The sequence below is a fragment of the Solea solea genome, chromosome 3, assembly GCF_958295425.1.
Source record: "Solea solea chromosome 3, fSolSol10.1, whole genome shotgun sequence".
In the NCBI taxonomy this organism is placed as follows: domain Eukaryota; kingdom Metazoa; phylum Chordata; class Actinopteri; order Pleuronectiformes; family Soleidae; genus Solea; species Solea solea.
Window position 1 is genome coordinate 14108411 of NC_081136.1, and position 16125 is coordinate 14124535.

At 42.4% G+C, this 16125-nt stretch overlaps 2 protein-coding genes and 1 long non-coding RNA gene across 3 annotated transcripts; all 3 read right to left on the reverse strand.

Annotated features, from left to right (window-relative positions):
* Positions 1-635: 635 nt before the first annotated feature.
* LOC131455975 (claudin domain-containing protein 1-like) lies at positions 636-5494 on the reverse strand. Its single transcript, XM_058623914.1, has 4 exons — positions 2919-5494; positions 2129-2236; positions 1762-1899; positions 636-1117 (listed from the first exon to the last, which is right to left on the reverse strand). The coding sequence occupies exons 1-4, from the start codon at positions 3208-3210 to the stop codon at positions 897-899; spliced, it is 759 nt and encodes a 252-aa protein (XP_058479897.1). The 5' UTR covers positions 3211-5494; the 3' UTR covers positions 636-896.
* A 664-nt stretch (positions 5495-6158) lies between these two features.
* On the reverse strand, positions 6159-11814 carry LOC131455961 (GATA zinc finger domain-containing protein 14-like). Its single transcript, XM_058623858.1, has 4 exons — positions 11796-11814; positions 10701-10804; positions 10216-10271; positions 6159-9418 (listed from the first exon to the last, which is right to left on the reverse strand). Exons 1-4 carry the CDS (start codon positions 11812-11814, stop codon positions 6250-6252), a joined length of 3348 nt encoding a protein of 1115 aa, XP_058479841.1. The 3' UTR covers positions 6159-6249.
* A 68-nt stretch (positions 11815-11882) lies between these two features.
* On the reverse strand, positions 11883-13198 carry LOC131455976 (uncharacterized). Its single transcript, XR_009239865.1, has 4 exons — positions 13103-13198; positions 12914-12972; positions 12685-12833; positions 11883-12599 (listed from the first exon to the last, which is right to left on the reverse strand). It is a non-coding gene; the product is annotated as an uncharacterized LOC131455976 (long non-coding RNA).
* Between the last annotated feature and the right edge of the window lie 2927 nt (positions 13199-16125).

Genomic DNA, 16125 nt, shown 5'->3' on the forward strand with positions numbered 1-16125 from the left:
CAAATCAGCTGGAAAAAAAGGCTGCTTATGCAACTTTAAAAATAAATATCTTTTCATTGTTTGTCTTGCAGTGCTACAGAGACACACTGAGGGTGTGCCCAGTACACCTGTATGTTACTGCCGAGTGCTTTATATAGAGTAACAAAGGAGGAAATGTCACCACACCCAACTGTCATTCCGAGAAAGGGCAGACGGCACAGACACGGACATTTCAACTACATGCTTGAGAGACAGTGGAACAGTCTGTGTTTGACACATTCATACCACATATAGTAGCCTACTACATATGACTATTTGTGCATTGCAGTGTGTTCTGGCCTTGTAGTCCAGTGATTATACTGGATTAGAATTGTCTGCAATGAACTTGGTACAAGTTTTATTGAGTCTTATTATTACCTATTGTAACAATGGGCATATATTAAAAAGAATAAAATAAAACAAAAAAATAACAGTGGCAGTTTTGTTTTTTTATTCTCTCTTGTTACAGTTAAGCAAACCTACTATACTTAACTTGTTGGTTTAAAGGTCCAGTGTGTAACAATTCGGAGGGTTTATAGGCAGAAATTGAATGTACTACCGCTGAATGTATGTTTGTATAAGTGCATAACTGCTTTAATATATATAGAAATGTTTTCATAGCCTTTTATGTGTACTTCAGGCACATGCCTTGCTTGACGGAAGGTGCCGTTTTGTGTAGCGATATTTCTCCAAATGGACGTGTGCGTTTTGAAGTGGAAGCTATAAGTTCTTACACATTGGACCGTTAAATCAAATGTTTGAATGCAGCAGACAGGGTCATTACCATAGTGCATATGCACTTATATCTATCCAACCCACATCCTGTTCCTCTGAGATCATTATAAAATGCATCTTGGTGGTGTGTAAATGAGATCCGTCTATGCCACCCGGTATGCAGTCATTTGGTAGTAATTCTGATTGTGGCTGCGAGCCACCCACACAAGCAGTGCTGCAGCCATCATGTGGAGTGGTGAGGAAATCAGGGCCAAGTAGAGGGACCAGCCCAGAGAGCCATCAACCTTATCAGGGAGCATGGACACCTTGTGGAGTAGGTCCATCCCTGCCAGGTAGCAGCACACTGTGGCTAGGGTGCACAGACCTGTATTGCATGAGATAAGGAGGATATGAAGACTTAAGCTGTGAATACACTTTCTACCTGGGCAGACATTTTAATTTGTCATTGTAGCAAATCACAGTTGCAGTGAATCAGAAAATGATGTCATAGTCCCAACTCTCTCTTGCGTTCGCTGTCACTATCTTCCTCATCGTCCTCTTCTTGTGTTTGGTCTCTGGTTCACTTATAAATTGTATTTCCCTGTTCTTCATCCCCCTTGGTTTGGTTTATTATGTGTTATTACATATATTATATTGTTCAAATAAAAAGTTTACACACAGCGTGCAAGCTTTCTGTGCATGCTCAAGCAGAGTTACAGCATAATATATAGGCCTGGCATATGTACTGCAGTGTTTAGAGTTGTTTTGACAGGTTTCTTGTGGATGAAGACATTTCTTGAAACAATGCTATTTTGACATTAAACCTTTTACTTGGAGACAATCTCATACTAATTTGGTATTAGGATTTTGCAGAGCATGATGACAAACTGACCATTTGAATCAGGTTTGTTGGGGCAGGGGAACTCCCCAAAGACCAGGCTTGAGAAACGCTGAAATGAATGATATTCACCACTGTCCACAGTTTCAAAACATAAGGATCACAATAAACATTAACGCTAACAGTCTCACCAGCCAGCAAGTGAAGCACTCCTATGCCAAGGGTTGGGGTGAGGCTTCGGCAGAGGCAGGCACAGAACCCAGTCAGGCCTGCCAACAACACCAGGCCCAGGGAAACCAGTGGCAGGAGGAACTGGCACCTCCACAGGTCTGAACACACACACACACACACACACACACACACACAAGGCAGTATGAGTTAAAATGAACTCAGGTAAGCTGAGGTCTTCATTTATTTCAACTTTCTTTTGCATGACAGATGTTAGAGCCCCGACTGCAATTACACACATGTTGCAACATCTAGTGCAAGATTGCAGAATACAGCTTCATGCAACTCATACAAATTTAATGTGGGCAAACCTGTTGTGATTGAACTTACAGGTGCGCAGCATGTTCTCGCCACTGTTGTGGTTTCCTGGCTCTCTGTACTTGGGTGTGAACTGCTGAGGTAGGGTGAAGCTTCGACAATCAAGCACCATTTTGGCATCTGAAAGAGGCAGTTTAGTTCAAGAACCTATGTCTGAGCATGTATTAGACACTTTAATAAAGCTGCATGTTACACTAACATTGATAAACTGCAGTCTTTACATACACACAAATGGTTTTGAATTGGAAATGCAAACTATTAAGCAATCTGAAACAGTATGAGAGCAATACAAGGTCCAAAAGGTACAGCAATAAGAATAAGAATAATGTTTTTGGTAGCCTTTGAATAAGCCTTTTATATGTGCTTTGTGGAGGCTGCAATCAACCTGTGTGGATATGTGTCTTGTATTTTTGAAACGGAAGCTTACAGTGCAAATGAAGAATGGCTCCAACATGTTGTTAAAAAATTGAATGGAAACCGAGCTTTGCAGTGTCTGGTTTGTCAGTTTCTGTTGATGTGACTCAGATCAGATTTGTTTCAGGGTTGTGCAGACAGACAGAGTTCTGATTGTCATTTCACATTTTCAAAACAAAATCATTTGTGTCCCTTCAGTATGTGTATCCCCCTCCCGCACAAACAAATGCATCAGAGAGTCAGGGGTGGCTGAATCAGGGGTAGCATCAGAGTCCTCTGATGTGACAATGAGCAACACCTGGACTCAACAGACAAGGTGGAGCTTATATAGACAGTAGCTCTGTGGCTGGATGACATTTAGCAGGTGAGGTCTGTCACATCAGCCTACCTGGCTCCTTGTACCACACAGCGTTGGCGGAAACGAACACACATCTCCACCAGAGGCCCACAGTCCCGTTAAGGCGGAACAAGGTGTCGCTGTAAGTTTTTTCATCAAATTCCCCGTCCATGAACTCCTCATAGAGGGAGCGCAGCTCGGAGACGTTGGCCTCTCCGCGCACGGCGGGGCTACTGTACTGGTACCAGTGCTGCGTCCCAATCGCCACGGACAGATACACAGTGGCCAGTATGCTCAGGACACAGGCAATGACCAGAGCTGTGGCGTAGCGATTGTCAACCATTGTTCACTAAGTCAGACACGTCAAAGGAGATTAAAGTTAACGCCAGTGGTCGAGTGTCCGCGCGTCAGTGTGATAAATCCGCGATGTTTCCTGTTAACCACGCCTCACCACGGTCACCAAAGCATCAGAAACAGATACGGTTAGCAGCCGAGCACAGCCTGTGCATTATATTATATCATGTACTCGTCTCCAGTAACGGTCAGCATCAGCGACGCGGCTTGGATGCGCCATCTGTTCCCTTGTCCCACTTCCACAAATGGTGGGTAACGGCGACGCCGCGGCAGATATCGCGCAGCAACAGACGTCCGTAATGATTTAACAACAACCCCCCGCTCCACGACAAGGGATTTAAATGAGTTCAGTCGCTGAGCAAACGTTATATGTCCGGGAAAGCACCAGAGTGCATTTGGTCTGCTCAGGATGGCAGAAAGATACCGGGTGCATCAAGTCCGATTGTAAATACACTAATCCATGTGTTTTCCTCTTCCGGTTTCCCAATGTCAGCAATGTCAAAGTATTTTGGACAAGATCAGCATGAAGTGTTAAAGCCACTTTATTAGGCACACTGGACCAGAGATATTGACCAGTGTGTGTTCTTCTGTTGCAAATGCTGATCTTTAGAAATCGGGACACAATGGCTGACTGTGCTCAATCCAAAAGTCAGAGCTTAATAACAACCATATATGACACATGGTGGATTCTGTCTGCATTTACATAGATTTAGGGATGTAAACATTTGTTTTGGTGACTTACTTTTTTCAAATTTCTGAGCTCAAAAGGGTGTAAAATTAGCAGATTAGTCAAACATGAATTGCCCTGACCAATTTATCGGCCTATCTCTACACATGACACAGGACACATACCCAGTGTGGCCCATCTGTTTAAGGTTTGATCTTGAGCTGCTTGTCCTGGCCATGTCTTCATGTCCTAATGCAGTGAGTAGTTGCAGTGTGATTGGCTGATCACAAGCATTTTTAAGTGATGTACCTAATAATAAAGTGGCTGGTGAGTATAAACCAGTAAATGGTGGTCTTTGTACTGATTCGTTGATTGAATAATGCACTTATTGCTTTGCAAAGATTTGGCCTAATCCAAGAGGTACCAAAGCAAGTGAGAAACTGCCCAGTAAAAACAAAACACATTTACTGAACAGGGAGAGAGAAGAGGAACACCAAATAGAGTAAAAGACAATAAAACCAAAAGTGATAAATTGCAAGATGACAAAAAGTAACTTGTATACTGGAAGTTCAAACTTAGGAGCTGAGCTGTATAGCCACATTTCAGTAATACTGTGGTCCATGATCTCCTGCCACCCTGACCAGACAAGACAAGAGAACATTTATTTGGATTTTTAGATTTTAATGTATTAACGTCATTATACATAACAAATAAAAGTAGCGTTTCCCAGCACAAGCTTATTTTAAATGTGTTCAAGCCCACTGTGAAAACCCACAATAGCCACATAATCTTTTCTAACAACAAAACATCACAAAATACACTATTTGATTTTTTTAACTGCAACTGGTTTTTCTATTCTGATCACTGTAACTGTTCAGGCATGAACAGTAAAAACTGCAGAACATCTCACAGAATGCAGCTTTTGCATGATACATTTTTAAAAATTAAAAATAATTACAAACATTACATATATCATGTACATCTTGACCTCTGACAAATCTCTATGGGGTTGGACTATAAAGCTAATTATGCCCATTATGACATTATATACATATTTATTTAAGGCACCTTTCCCCTTTACAATATACTGTCTGTGCAGCTTGAACATTATCATTAATTTCACATGCGTTTGAGTGGGCATAAACTAGCGATTGCATTGAAAAATATATAATACAAAATAGTACAAAAAGATATTTAAATTTGTGCTCAATACAAAAAGATTAATTGAGCAGCAGTACAAATATTTGTAGAAATCCCAGTCTTTCAATGGCAGTATCAGATTCATGTTATTTATTAATGATTTGGTTCACCAAGAGCTCAAAGTCCATTCAAGTGTCTGATCAGTGCAAAGCAAGGTTCTCACTTTTTTTTTTTTTGATTTGACCCTGTGAGGCATCACAGGCAAAATGGTGACAATGTCAGATCATAGATACCACACTCTGTGTCTGTTAAAGGAAGTTAGAAAAGTGATAGCTAAGCAGTGCAAAGGGAATAAATAAAGGAGACAGTAATGCAGAAGCAGTAATGCAGAAAAAAGAGGAGAATCACTAGTTTTGGATTTTTACTGGCACAAAATACAGCAACTAAGACAGTTCTAAAGGGAGCTGGCACAAATCCTATTGCTGGCTTGACAGCAGCCTTGACAACAGCACCAGGGAAAATGCAGTGATGAGGCTGATGTTTTGGTTTATTCCACTTGAAGTTATAGCTGAGAAGAAAAATCAAACCATTAGTAAACAAATAATTATCAGACACTGGACCTTTCTAATGAAGTGGCAAAATCTCTTACGTATGCCATCAACGGTTATGGAGCTGATTTCAATGTCAAAGCCAGTGACGTTTTGAGCTGCACTTATCAAAGTCTTTGCAAGTTGAGTGTTGTTAGGAACAGCTGAGCTTAAGAACTGAAGACTTAGAAGGTTGAAGACTGATCCTTTTCTGCAAAATTTGAATTATTGTGTGAAATATCAGACTTTGGCCACTTTTCTTAAAGTGTAACATACTGACAACATACCTGAATCCTATCACGTTCAGTTTGACGAAAGAGGGGAAACCTCGTCTGAACACAGGTGTAAGCTGCCAGAACAAAGAAACAAAAAACATAAAAAGCACTGCATTTAAACACTGTATAATATTTATTTTTGCAAAATGTAATTTTTTAGAAAGGTGGCGTACTCTCTGATAAACAAATACATAAATAATACAATAAGGCATACCCATGGGTTTTCTTTTATGATAAGACTTACCTGTGTTGTTATTCTAGAAGAACGACTTTTATATGCAGGAGATGATTGATCCAACAAGTCAGATGAAAATGTAGCATTTAGTGATCTGAAAGTCAAATTCTTATTTGTGATTGCTTCAGTTACAGGCGCAGGGTTGATTACTGTAGTTGCTACAATTGTATTTGTTTCTGTTGCTGTCACAGCATTTGTAGTTGTTACAGTTGCAGCAGTTGGTGCAGCTGTGGTGGTGGGCATAGCTGCTGTCGCAGTGTTTATCATTGTTGGACCTGCAGTAGCAGTTGTAATTGTGGCGGTGGTTGTAGTTGCCGCCATGGTTGTGGTTGTCAAGCCTGCTGTAGTAGTTGCAGTTGCCACAGTGGTTGTTGTTGGGGCTGCACTTGTAGTTGTAGTCACCGCCATGGTTGTTGGGGCTGCTGTAGTAATTGCTGCAGTGGTGGTGGTTGTTGGGGCTGCTGTAGTAGTTGCAATTGCCACAGTGGTTGTTGTTTGGGCTGTGGTTGTAGTCACCGTCATTGTTGGGGCTGCGGTTGTAGTTGTAGTTGCCATCGTGGTTGTTGTTGCTGCAGTGGTAGTGGTTGTCGGGGATGCTGCAGTGGTTGTCATTGTTGGGGCTGCGGTTGTAGTTGTAGTCGCCATCGTGGTTGTTGTTGCTGCAGTGGTAGTGGTTGTTGGTGATGCTGTAGTGGTTGTAGTTGCTGCAGTGGTCGTTGTTGGGGCTGCGGTTGTAGTTGCTGCAGTGGTCGTCGTTGTTGGGGCTGCAGTTGTAGTCACTGCAGTGGTCGTTGTTGTTGGGGCTGCAGTTGTAGTTGCTGCAGTGGTCGTCGTTGTTGGGGCTGCAGTTGTAGTCACTGCAGTGGTTGTTGTTGTGGGGGCGGCAGTTGTAGTCACTGCAGTGGTCGTTGTTGGGGCTGCAGTTGTAGTCACTGCAGTGGTCATTGTTGGGGCTGCAGTTGTAGTCACTGCAGTGGTCGTTGTTGGGGCGGCAGTTGTAGTCACTGCAGTGGTCGTTGTTGGGGCTGCAGTTGTAGTCACTGCAGTGGTCATTGTTGGGGCTGTAGTTGTAGTTGCCGCAGTGGTTGTTGTTGTTGGGGCTGCGGTTGTAGTTGCTGCATTGGTCATCGTTGTTGGGGCTGCAGTTGTAGTTGTAGTCACTGCAGTGGTCGTCGTTGTTGGGGCTGCAGTTGTAGTCACTGCAGTGGTCATCGTTGTTGGGGCTGCAGTTGTAGTTGCTGCAGTGGTGGTGGTTGTCGGGGCTGCTGTAGTAGTTGTAGCTGCTGCAGTGGTTGTTGTTGTTGGGGCTGCAGTTGTAGTTGCTGCAGTGGTCGTCGTTGGGGCTGCAGTTGTAGTTGTAGTCACTGCAGTGGTCGTGGTTGTTGGGGCTGCAGTTGTAGTCACTGCAGTGGTCATCGTTGTTGGGGCTGCAGTTGTAGTCACTGCAGTGGTCATCGTTGTTGGGGCTGCAGTTGTAGTTGCTGCATTGGTGGTGGTTGTCGGGGCTGCTGTAGTAGTTGTAGCTGCTGCAGTGGTCGTGGTTGTTGGGGCTGCAGTTGTAGTCACTGCAGTGGTCATCGTTGTTGGGGCTGCAGTTGTAGTCACTGCAGTGGTCATCGTTGTTGGGGCTGCAGTTGTAGTTGCTGCATTGGTGGTGGTTGTCGGGGCTGCTGTAGTAGTTGTAGCTGCTGCAGTGGTTGTCGTTGTTGGGGCTGCAGTTGTAGTTGCTGCAGTGGTCGTCGTTGGGGCTGCAGTTGTAGTTGTAGTCACTGCAGTGGTCGTGGTTGTTGGGGCTGCAGTTGTAGTTGTAGTCACTGCAGTGGTCGTGGTTGTTGGGGCTGCGGTTGTAGTTGTAGTCACTGCAGTGGTCGTCGTTGTTGGGGCTGTAGTTGTAGTTGCTGCGGTGGTGGTTGTCGGGGCTGCAGTTGTAGTTGCTGCAGTGGTGGTGGTTGTTGGAGCTGCAGTTGTAGTTGTAGTCACTGTAGTGGTCGTTGTTGTTGGGGCTGCAGTTGTAGTTGCTGCAGTGGTCATCGTTGTTGGAGCTGTAGTTGCTGCGGTGGTGGTTGTCGGGGCTGCAGTTGTAGTTGCTGCAGTGGTGGTGGTTGTTGGAGCTGCAGTTGTAGTTGTAGTCACTGCAGTGGTCGTTGTTGTTGGTGCTGTAGTTGTAGTCACTGCAGTGGTCGTCGTTGTTGGGGCTGTAGTTGTAGTTGCTGCGGTGGTGGTTGTTGGGGCTGCAGTTGTAGTTGCGGTGGTGGTGGTTGTTGGGGCTGCAGTTGTAGTTGCTGCAGTGGTCATCATTGTTGGAGCTGTAGTTGTAGTTGCTGCGGTGGTCGTTGTTGGGGCTGCAGTTGTAGTTGTAGTCACTGCAGTGGTCGTTGTTGTTGGTGCTGTAGTTGTAGTCACTGCAGTGGTCGTTGTTGTTGGGGCTGTAGTTGTAGTTGCTGCGATGGTGGTTGTCGGGGCTGCAGTTGTAGTTGCTGTGGTGGTGGTTGTTGGGGCTGCAGTTGTAGTTGCTGCAGTGGTCATCGTTGTTGGAGCTGTAGTTGTAGTTGCTGCGGTGGTGGTTGTCGGGTCTGCTGTAGTAGTTGTAGTTGCTGCAGTGGTTGTTGTTGGGGCTGTAGTTGTAGTTGTTGCAGTAGTGGTGGTTGTCGGGGCTGCTGTAGTAGTTGTAGTTGCTGCAGTGGTCGTGGTTGTTGGGGCTGCAGTTGTAGTTGCTGCAGTGGTCGTGGTTGTTGGGGCTGCTGTAGTAGTTGTAGTTGCTGCAGTGGTGGTGGTTGTCGGGGCTGTAGTTGTAGTTGCTGCAGTGGTGGTGGTTGTCGGGGCTGCTGTAGTAGTTGTAGTTGCTGCAGTGGTTGTTGTTGGGGCTGTAGTTGTAGTTGTTGCAGTAGTGGTGGTTGTCGGGGCTGCTGTAGTAGTTGTAGTTGCTGCAGTGGTCGTGGTTGTTGGGGCTGCAGTTGTAGTTGCTGCAGTGGTCGTGGTTGTTGGGGCTGCTGTAGTAGTTGTAGTTGCTGCAGTGGTCGTGGTTGTTGGGGCTGCAGTTGTAGTTGTAGTTGCTGCAGTGGTCGTGGTTGTCGGGGCTGCTGTAGTAGTTGTGGTGGCTGCTGTTGTAGTTGTTGTGGCTGCTGTTGTAGTTGTTGTTGGCGCTGTAATTGTAGTTGCTGCAGTGGTCGTGGTTGTTGTAGTTGCTGCAGTGGTGGTGGTTGTCGGGACTGCTGTTGTAATCACCATCATGGTTGTTGTTGGGGCTGTGGTTGTAGTTGCTGCAGTGGTGGTGGTTGTAGTTGTATGTACCACTGTGATGTTCGACAGATCAGTTTTAATTACTCGTATGTAAACTTAAAACACACAATTTCACATTACTACAAACCTTTTTAAACCAGGTTTATTAAAAGCAACACAATGTAGCATTATGAACTTCAAATAATGTCTCCAAGATCATTCTGATAGTACACCAACTTACAACAGGGTGCTCCACAATGTGCGACTTGAGTAGCTTTCCAGTGTGAAAAGTGAGGAAACTGAGCAAAAAGCCAGAGTGTGTACTGTTTCTTATCTCAATGACTTTCTCTGGCCGTTTTTACCCTTGTAAAAAGAAAGCTGGTGAGCCTGATGAATCCTGGCATTGTCATCTTGGAATATGCCCATGTCATCAGGGAAGAAAAAAAATGCATTGATGGAATAATCTGGTCATTCATTATATTCAGGTAGTCAGCTGACCTCATTCTTTGGGCAGATAATGTTGCTGAACCTAGACATGACCAACTGCAGCAACCCCTTGCCTATTTGCTTAGTTAAATCCAGGTGGTGACTTTTTTTTTAGCCAGGCAGTGTATATTTTGTGACAGTTGTTATACAGACAATACCATTTCCCAACTGTAGGGGGTCTTCAAGAGCAAATCCTACATTGTGTTACTTTAATTGCAACCCAAACTAAAAATTCAGTACCAATTTATGATATACACAAAATGCTATATTTCTATGTCATACTTTTTTGGGAAGGAAATATTGGATGATCTTGAGTAAAGTTTTATTACTCCACATATTTTCATTTGATTTCTAACTATTCAACTGGATATATCACTTAACCTACCTGTCAAAGTAAGGAAAACCAACATGAGCAGTTTGACACCCATCCTTTAAATGTGTCTAAAATAAAAAGAGAAGTGAAACACATTAAGATTTTGTTATGTTTGTACAAGTTACCAGAAACATTTCTTTTTTCAAACATCCTATCAATGTGTAATACACAAATGATGTGATTCTTTTTCAACATAAAATTAGCATATGTATCTCAAAATACGTTCATTGTCACATCTTTTATTATTTTGATTACACAAAAACTACTGAACTGAGATTAAAACAGCATTCAGCAAAATCTGGCCCTTACTACTATTTTCAAGTGGGAACAAGCCTGAAATGTCCTGAAGGAAATTATTTGAAACTTTTAAATTACAGTGATTCTACAAGCTGATTCAAAGGCAAATTGCTACAACAACCTTTACCAAACAAAGACACACAGATTAAAAATGTATGTTTAAAAAAAACCTGGACTTAAATACATTTAGATATACTCACCCAAAATGAACCAATACCAGTTGAAAAGATAATCTTCTCCCGTTTTTCTGGTGTAAACTTTTTTAATATTGTTTTTAAATTCACTTCAGTAAGACTGCAAAATTCTCATGCCCTGTAACATCCCATATCTGTTCAGGCTTTTATATCCTAGAACTGAATAAAGGATAATGACGTGCCTCTTCAGAAATGCTGTAGCACCTGATATAGAAAGCCACGTTTTGGCTTGCTGTCTTCTTTTACTGCCAGTTTCTTGCCAAGGGGAAGGCATAGGTATGGTGTGGCGGTACTTTACAACAAGCAATAATTCTAGTAATTGTAGCTAACTCGGTGAATTACGGTCAGTAATTATTCTGAAAATATGCCTTTTTGACAACTTTTAAGCTTATCGCTTTTCTTTTGCCTCCTTCTGCTTATCTTGGTTAACTAACTTCCAGTATTCACTTCACACAACTGCACACACAGATGCATTCATATTTTCTCCAACTGAAAGTTTAAAAATTTGCAGCACATTTGAATGGAAACCTTATTTGTTTGCCTATTGTATTTTCTAGTTTTTTCTACCTTTTCACAGGCTCTTTCACATTCTCCTCAAAAAGAAAATCAAGCACTCAAAATCTTTTTAAATACTACTCTTTCCTGTAATTTACATGCGAGCCCAGCCACTCCCCTACCTGCCTGTGTACATGCTGTGCAGCTCCACCCCAAGGACACACAATGCTTTTGTGTGTTTTATAATTACTGTAGGCTTACTTAACATCGTACTTCACTGAAGAAGAGAAATTTAACAATAAAATGAACGTGTACAAGTTCAAACTCAGGAGCAAGACAATATAGTCAGGTTTTTGCTCTCCTAGTCCAATCAATCCAAATTATAAAATGTCCAAAAACTATATTTTCAAACAAAGTATTTTTTGTGTTTACACATATTTTATAAAGAGCATTTCCGAAGACAACCTTTGCTGTAACACCGTACAAATTCTTAATAATTCCAAGTATTTTGGAAAGTATTAGAATTGCTATGGTGGTTTGCCTGCCACAACCGCTTTATGTCTGCCCGAGATTGAATTGGCTGAAGGATTCTGCTGTATAACAGACCATATGATGTCACTTTCATGATTCCTTTTTTATGATCCACTTTCTCTTTACCAAACCAAATGTCAAAACATCACACAAGAGACTCAGTTTTTCACTTCAAATTGTTGTATTCTGATCATTGTACATTTTCTGACAGAAACTGTAAAAACGACAGGAAGTCTCACAGAATACAGCAATGTATAAATAATTAAAATTACACATATGTATAATTCATACATATATAAAACAACATTTAGATGCCCTTTCCCTTTAAAACAATATGCTGACTCTGCAGCTGATAGTGAAGTAAAACCTAGCCATATATTTTTCATGCCTTTGAATATTAACATGAAAACTGTCCTTAAGTAAGAACAGTTTTCATTTTAATATTCAATAAATACATTTGTGTACATTTTCCATCATCCCAGTGTTTTAAATATCATTGCGTATATTATTTTACTCACAGTGTTATTGCAGTAATGATTTGGTGCAACAAAACCTTGAAGTTGGCTTTGTAATTCTGCCCATGATCATTGACATTTCCACTCAGAAACATAGTCACTTTGAATGATATCTGTAATCCATTGTCATTAAAGTGTCTGACCAGTGCAAAGTTGAACATGGTGGTGAGATCACAAGGTGTTTAAACCATAAAACGAACACTACTTTGGGATTCCTTTTCATTCCAACAATGACAGTCATATACTCATAGCAAGTCAAAAGGGAATCAGCATAAATGCTATTGCTGATTTGACAGTAGCCTTGATAAAAGCACCAGGAAGAATGCAGTGACGAGGCTGATGTGTTGGCTTACGCCACTTGAAGCTGTAAATAAGAAGACATAAAAAAAATTAATTAACAAAAATGTTTAGACTTTGTAGTTTTATAATTAAGGGGCGACATTTCTTACGTATGCCATCAATGATGATGGAGCTGGTTTCAATGTCAAAACCAGTGACGTTTTGAGCTGCATTTATCAAAACACTTGCAATCTGAGAGTTGTTCGGAGCAGATGAGCTTAAGAACTGAAGACGTGCAAAGTTGACGACTGATCCATTTCTGCAGAGGTAGATAGAAATATTGTGTGAAACATTAGACTTTGGCAATTTTTCTTAAAGTTGAACATACTGTCAACTTACGCGAATGCCACTACTTCCAAGCTACGAAAAGACCTAAATTCCTTGAAGACAGGTGTAAGCTGCCAAAACAGAAAACACATTGCATTTCAACAATTTTACTTATTTTACCAGATGTTTTATTTCAAGTGTGGTTTAGTCTCTGATAAATAAATGCATAAATTATACAAAAAGACTTTAATGGTAACTCACCTGTTCAGTTATTGTAGATTTACGTTGTTTAAATGCAGAAGATGTTGAATCCAACAAGTCAGTTGTAAATGTGTTCGTAATAGATCTGAATACTAGTTGCTTAGTTATTGTAGATGCAGCAGTTGTAGTAGTAGTAGTAGTAGTAGTAGTAGTAGTAGTAGTAGTTGTAATTGCAGGTGTTACTGCTGTCGGTGCAAGGGTTGTCGCAGGTGGAGCATTTGTGGTTGTAGGAACTGGACCCGCTGTAACACATAAAAAATAAATAACGTAACCAAGCGTTCGAATTGTATTCTTCATTTAGCCAAAACTTGACAAATACTGTTGTTCAGATGGTTGCTACTTTGTGTTGGATGTAAATTAGGTACCACTGTAATGTGTTGACTAACCTGTTATTGTAACTGAGTTTGGCGCCACTAACGTGCTCAATGTAGAATTGGTATTGTTGGCAGCATCTACAAAAGTCTGAGTAATGGCAGAGTTCTCTGGGAGCTCTGACGTAGAGACACTTGAGTTGAATACAATCCCCATTTCTGCCCGAACTCCAGTTTCTCGAACAGTTATGGGACTGTGTTACAAAAAGAAATGAGACATTCATCAAACAATTTTAACAGATGATTGTAACTTAATCCAAACATGTAATGAACCCACGACACTATTAACAATGCAAGTGAGCATTTGTGTTACTAAAGCACAATTTGTGAAAAACTGAAAAATATTTTTACCTGAAACTTTTCACTTTGCATTTCTCAAACAGTGAACCAAATTTTTCCCTGTATACAGCATTACACTGTAAAAAAAAAAAAGGTGCAACAATTCATTTAAAAAAAACATTTCCAGCTTATTACTTCTCCTTCCCCAAAGGTGCCAAACTATGTACACAATATGAAGTTTTACTTACTGGCCCTATAAGCTTTTGTTCAAGTTCTTGGAATTCAGTGCTACTTGTGTCATTGTAAGCATCTGTATATGCCACGTCTTTGAGGTCTGCTGAAATAACATATTCAGGGGCTGGGGTTATTGCCTCACTAGTAAGGGCTGAAATTGGGGCTGTTGTCCCAGCAGTGGTTGACAGTGTGGGGGTGGCAGTCGTAGTTGCTATAGTAGTTGGTGTGGTTGGAGCTTGGGTTGAAGTTGTTGCTGTAAGAGTTGTTGAGGCTGTTGCCGGTGCTGTTGGGGCTGGTGTTGTTGTTACTGCAGCTGTGGTTCTAGTTGTTGTTACTGGTGTTGTAGTAGTTGTGCCTGGTGTTGTAGTTGTTGTGCCTAGTGTTGTTACTGGTGTCGTAGTTGTGATGGCTGTTGTGGTAATAGTTATTGCTGGTGTTGAAGTTGTTGTGCCTGGTGTTATAGCTGTTATTGCTGGTGTGGTAGTTGTTGTGGCTGCTGTGGTAGTTACTGCTGGTGCTGTAGTAGTTGTTATTGCTGGTGTTGTAGTAGTTGTTTGGACTGGTGTCGTAGATGTGGTGGCCAATGTAGTTGTTGTGGCTGCTGTTGTAGTTGTTGGTGCTGGTGTTGTAGTTGTTGTTGGAGTTGTAGTTGTTGTTGGGATTGGTGTCGTAGTTGTGGTGGCTGGGGTTGTAGTTGTGGCTGCTGTTGTAGTTGTTGTTGTTGCAGGGGTTATAGTTGATGTGGCTGGTGTGGTAGTGGTTGGGACTGGTGTCGTAGTAGTGGTAGCTGCTGTTGCAGTTGATGTTGTTGCAGCTGTTGTAGTTGTTGCTGGTGTGGTAGTTGTGGTGGCAATTGTTGTAGTTGTTGTTGTTGCTGGGATTGTAGTTGTGGCTGCTGTTGTAGTAGTTGTAACTGGTGTGGTAGTTGTTGCTGGTGTTGTAGTTGTTGTTGCAGCTGTTGTAGTTGTTGTGACCAGTGTTGTAGTTGGGGTGGCTGCTGTTGTAGTTGTTGTTGCTGGTGTTGTAGTTGTTGCTGCAGGGGTTGTAGTTGTTGCTGGTGTTGTAGCTGTTGTGACTTGTGTCGTAGTTGTGGTGGCTGCTGTTGTAGTTGTTGCTGCTGCAGGGGTTGTAGTTGTTGCTGGTGTTGTAGTTGTGGCTGGTGTTGTAGTTGTGGTGGCTGTTGTAGTTGTTGTGGCTGCTGTTGTAGTAGTAGTTGTAACTGGTGTGGTAGTTGTTGTTGCTGGTGTTGTAGTTGTTGTTGCTGCTGTTGTAGTTGTTGTGACCGGTGTCGTAGTTGTTGTGACCGGTGTCGTAGTTGTGGTGGCTGCTGTTGTAGTTGTTGTTGCTGGAGTTGTAGTTGTTGTTGGGACTGGTGTGGTAGATGTTGTAGTTGTGGCTGGTGTCGTAGTTGTGGTGGCTGCTGTTGTTGTTGCTGCTGTTGTAGTTGTTGTTGCTGCAGGGGTTGTAGTTGTTGCTGGTGTGGTAGTTGTGGTGGCGGCTGTTGTTGTTGCAGGGGTTGTAGTTGTTGCTAGTGTGGTAGTTGTGGTGACGGCTGTTGTAGTTGTTGCTGGGGTTGTAGTTGTGGCTGCTGTTGTAGTAGTAGTTGTAACTGGTGTGGTAGTTGTTGTTGCTGACGTTGTAGTTGTTGTTGCTGCTGTTGTAGTTGTTGTGACTGGTGTGGTAGTTGTGGTCGCTGCTGTTGTAGTTGTTGTTGCTGGAGTTGTAGTTGTTGTTGGGACTGGTGTTGTAGTTGTTGTGGCTGGTGTCGTAGTTGTGGTGGCTGCTGTTGAAGTTGTTGCTGCAGTTGTAGTTGTGGTGACTGCTGCTGTAGTTGTTGTGGCTGGTGTTGTAGTTGTTGTTGCTGGTGTTGTAGTTGTTGTTGGGACTGGTGTCGTAGTTGTTGTTGCTGCTGTTGTAGTTGTGACCGGTGTCGTAGTTGTGGTGGCTGGTGTTGTAGTTGTTGTTGCTGTTGTTGTTGTTGCTGGTGTTGTAGTTGTTGTTGCTGGTGTTGTAGTTGTTGTTGCTGGAGTTGTAGTTGTTGTTGGGACTGGTGTTGTAGTTGTTGTAGCTGGTGTTGTAGTTGTTGTGGCTGGTGTCGTAGTTGTGGTGGTGGCTGTTGTAGTTGTTGTTGCTGGTGTT

Bases quoted from the DNA above. Each gene is read 5' to 3' on its own strand.
- LOC131455975 (XM_058623914.1), bottom strand. From the start codon at position 3,210: ATGGTTGACAATCGCTACGCCACAGCTCTGGTCATTGCCTGTGTCCTG. The intron at 2,237-2,918 runs GTAGGCTGATGT...TGCCTCTTTCAG, and splicing joins TGTGTGGTACAAGGAGCCAG to ATGCCAAAATGGTGCTTGAT. The intron at 1,118-1,761 runs GTGAGACTGTTA...CATGCAATACAG, and splicing joins AGTGCTTCACTTGCTGGCTG to GTCTGTGCACCCTAGCCACA.
- LOC131455961 (XM_058623858.1), bottom strand. The intron at 10,272-10,700 runs GTGAGTATATCT...TTTTTATTTTAG, and splicing joins CTGGTATTGGTTCATTTTGG to ACACATTTAAAGGATGGGTG. The intron at 9,419-10,215 runs GTAGGTTAAGTG...CGAACATCACAG, and splicing joins GGTTTTCCTTACTTTGACAG to TGGTACATACAACTACAACC.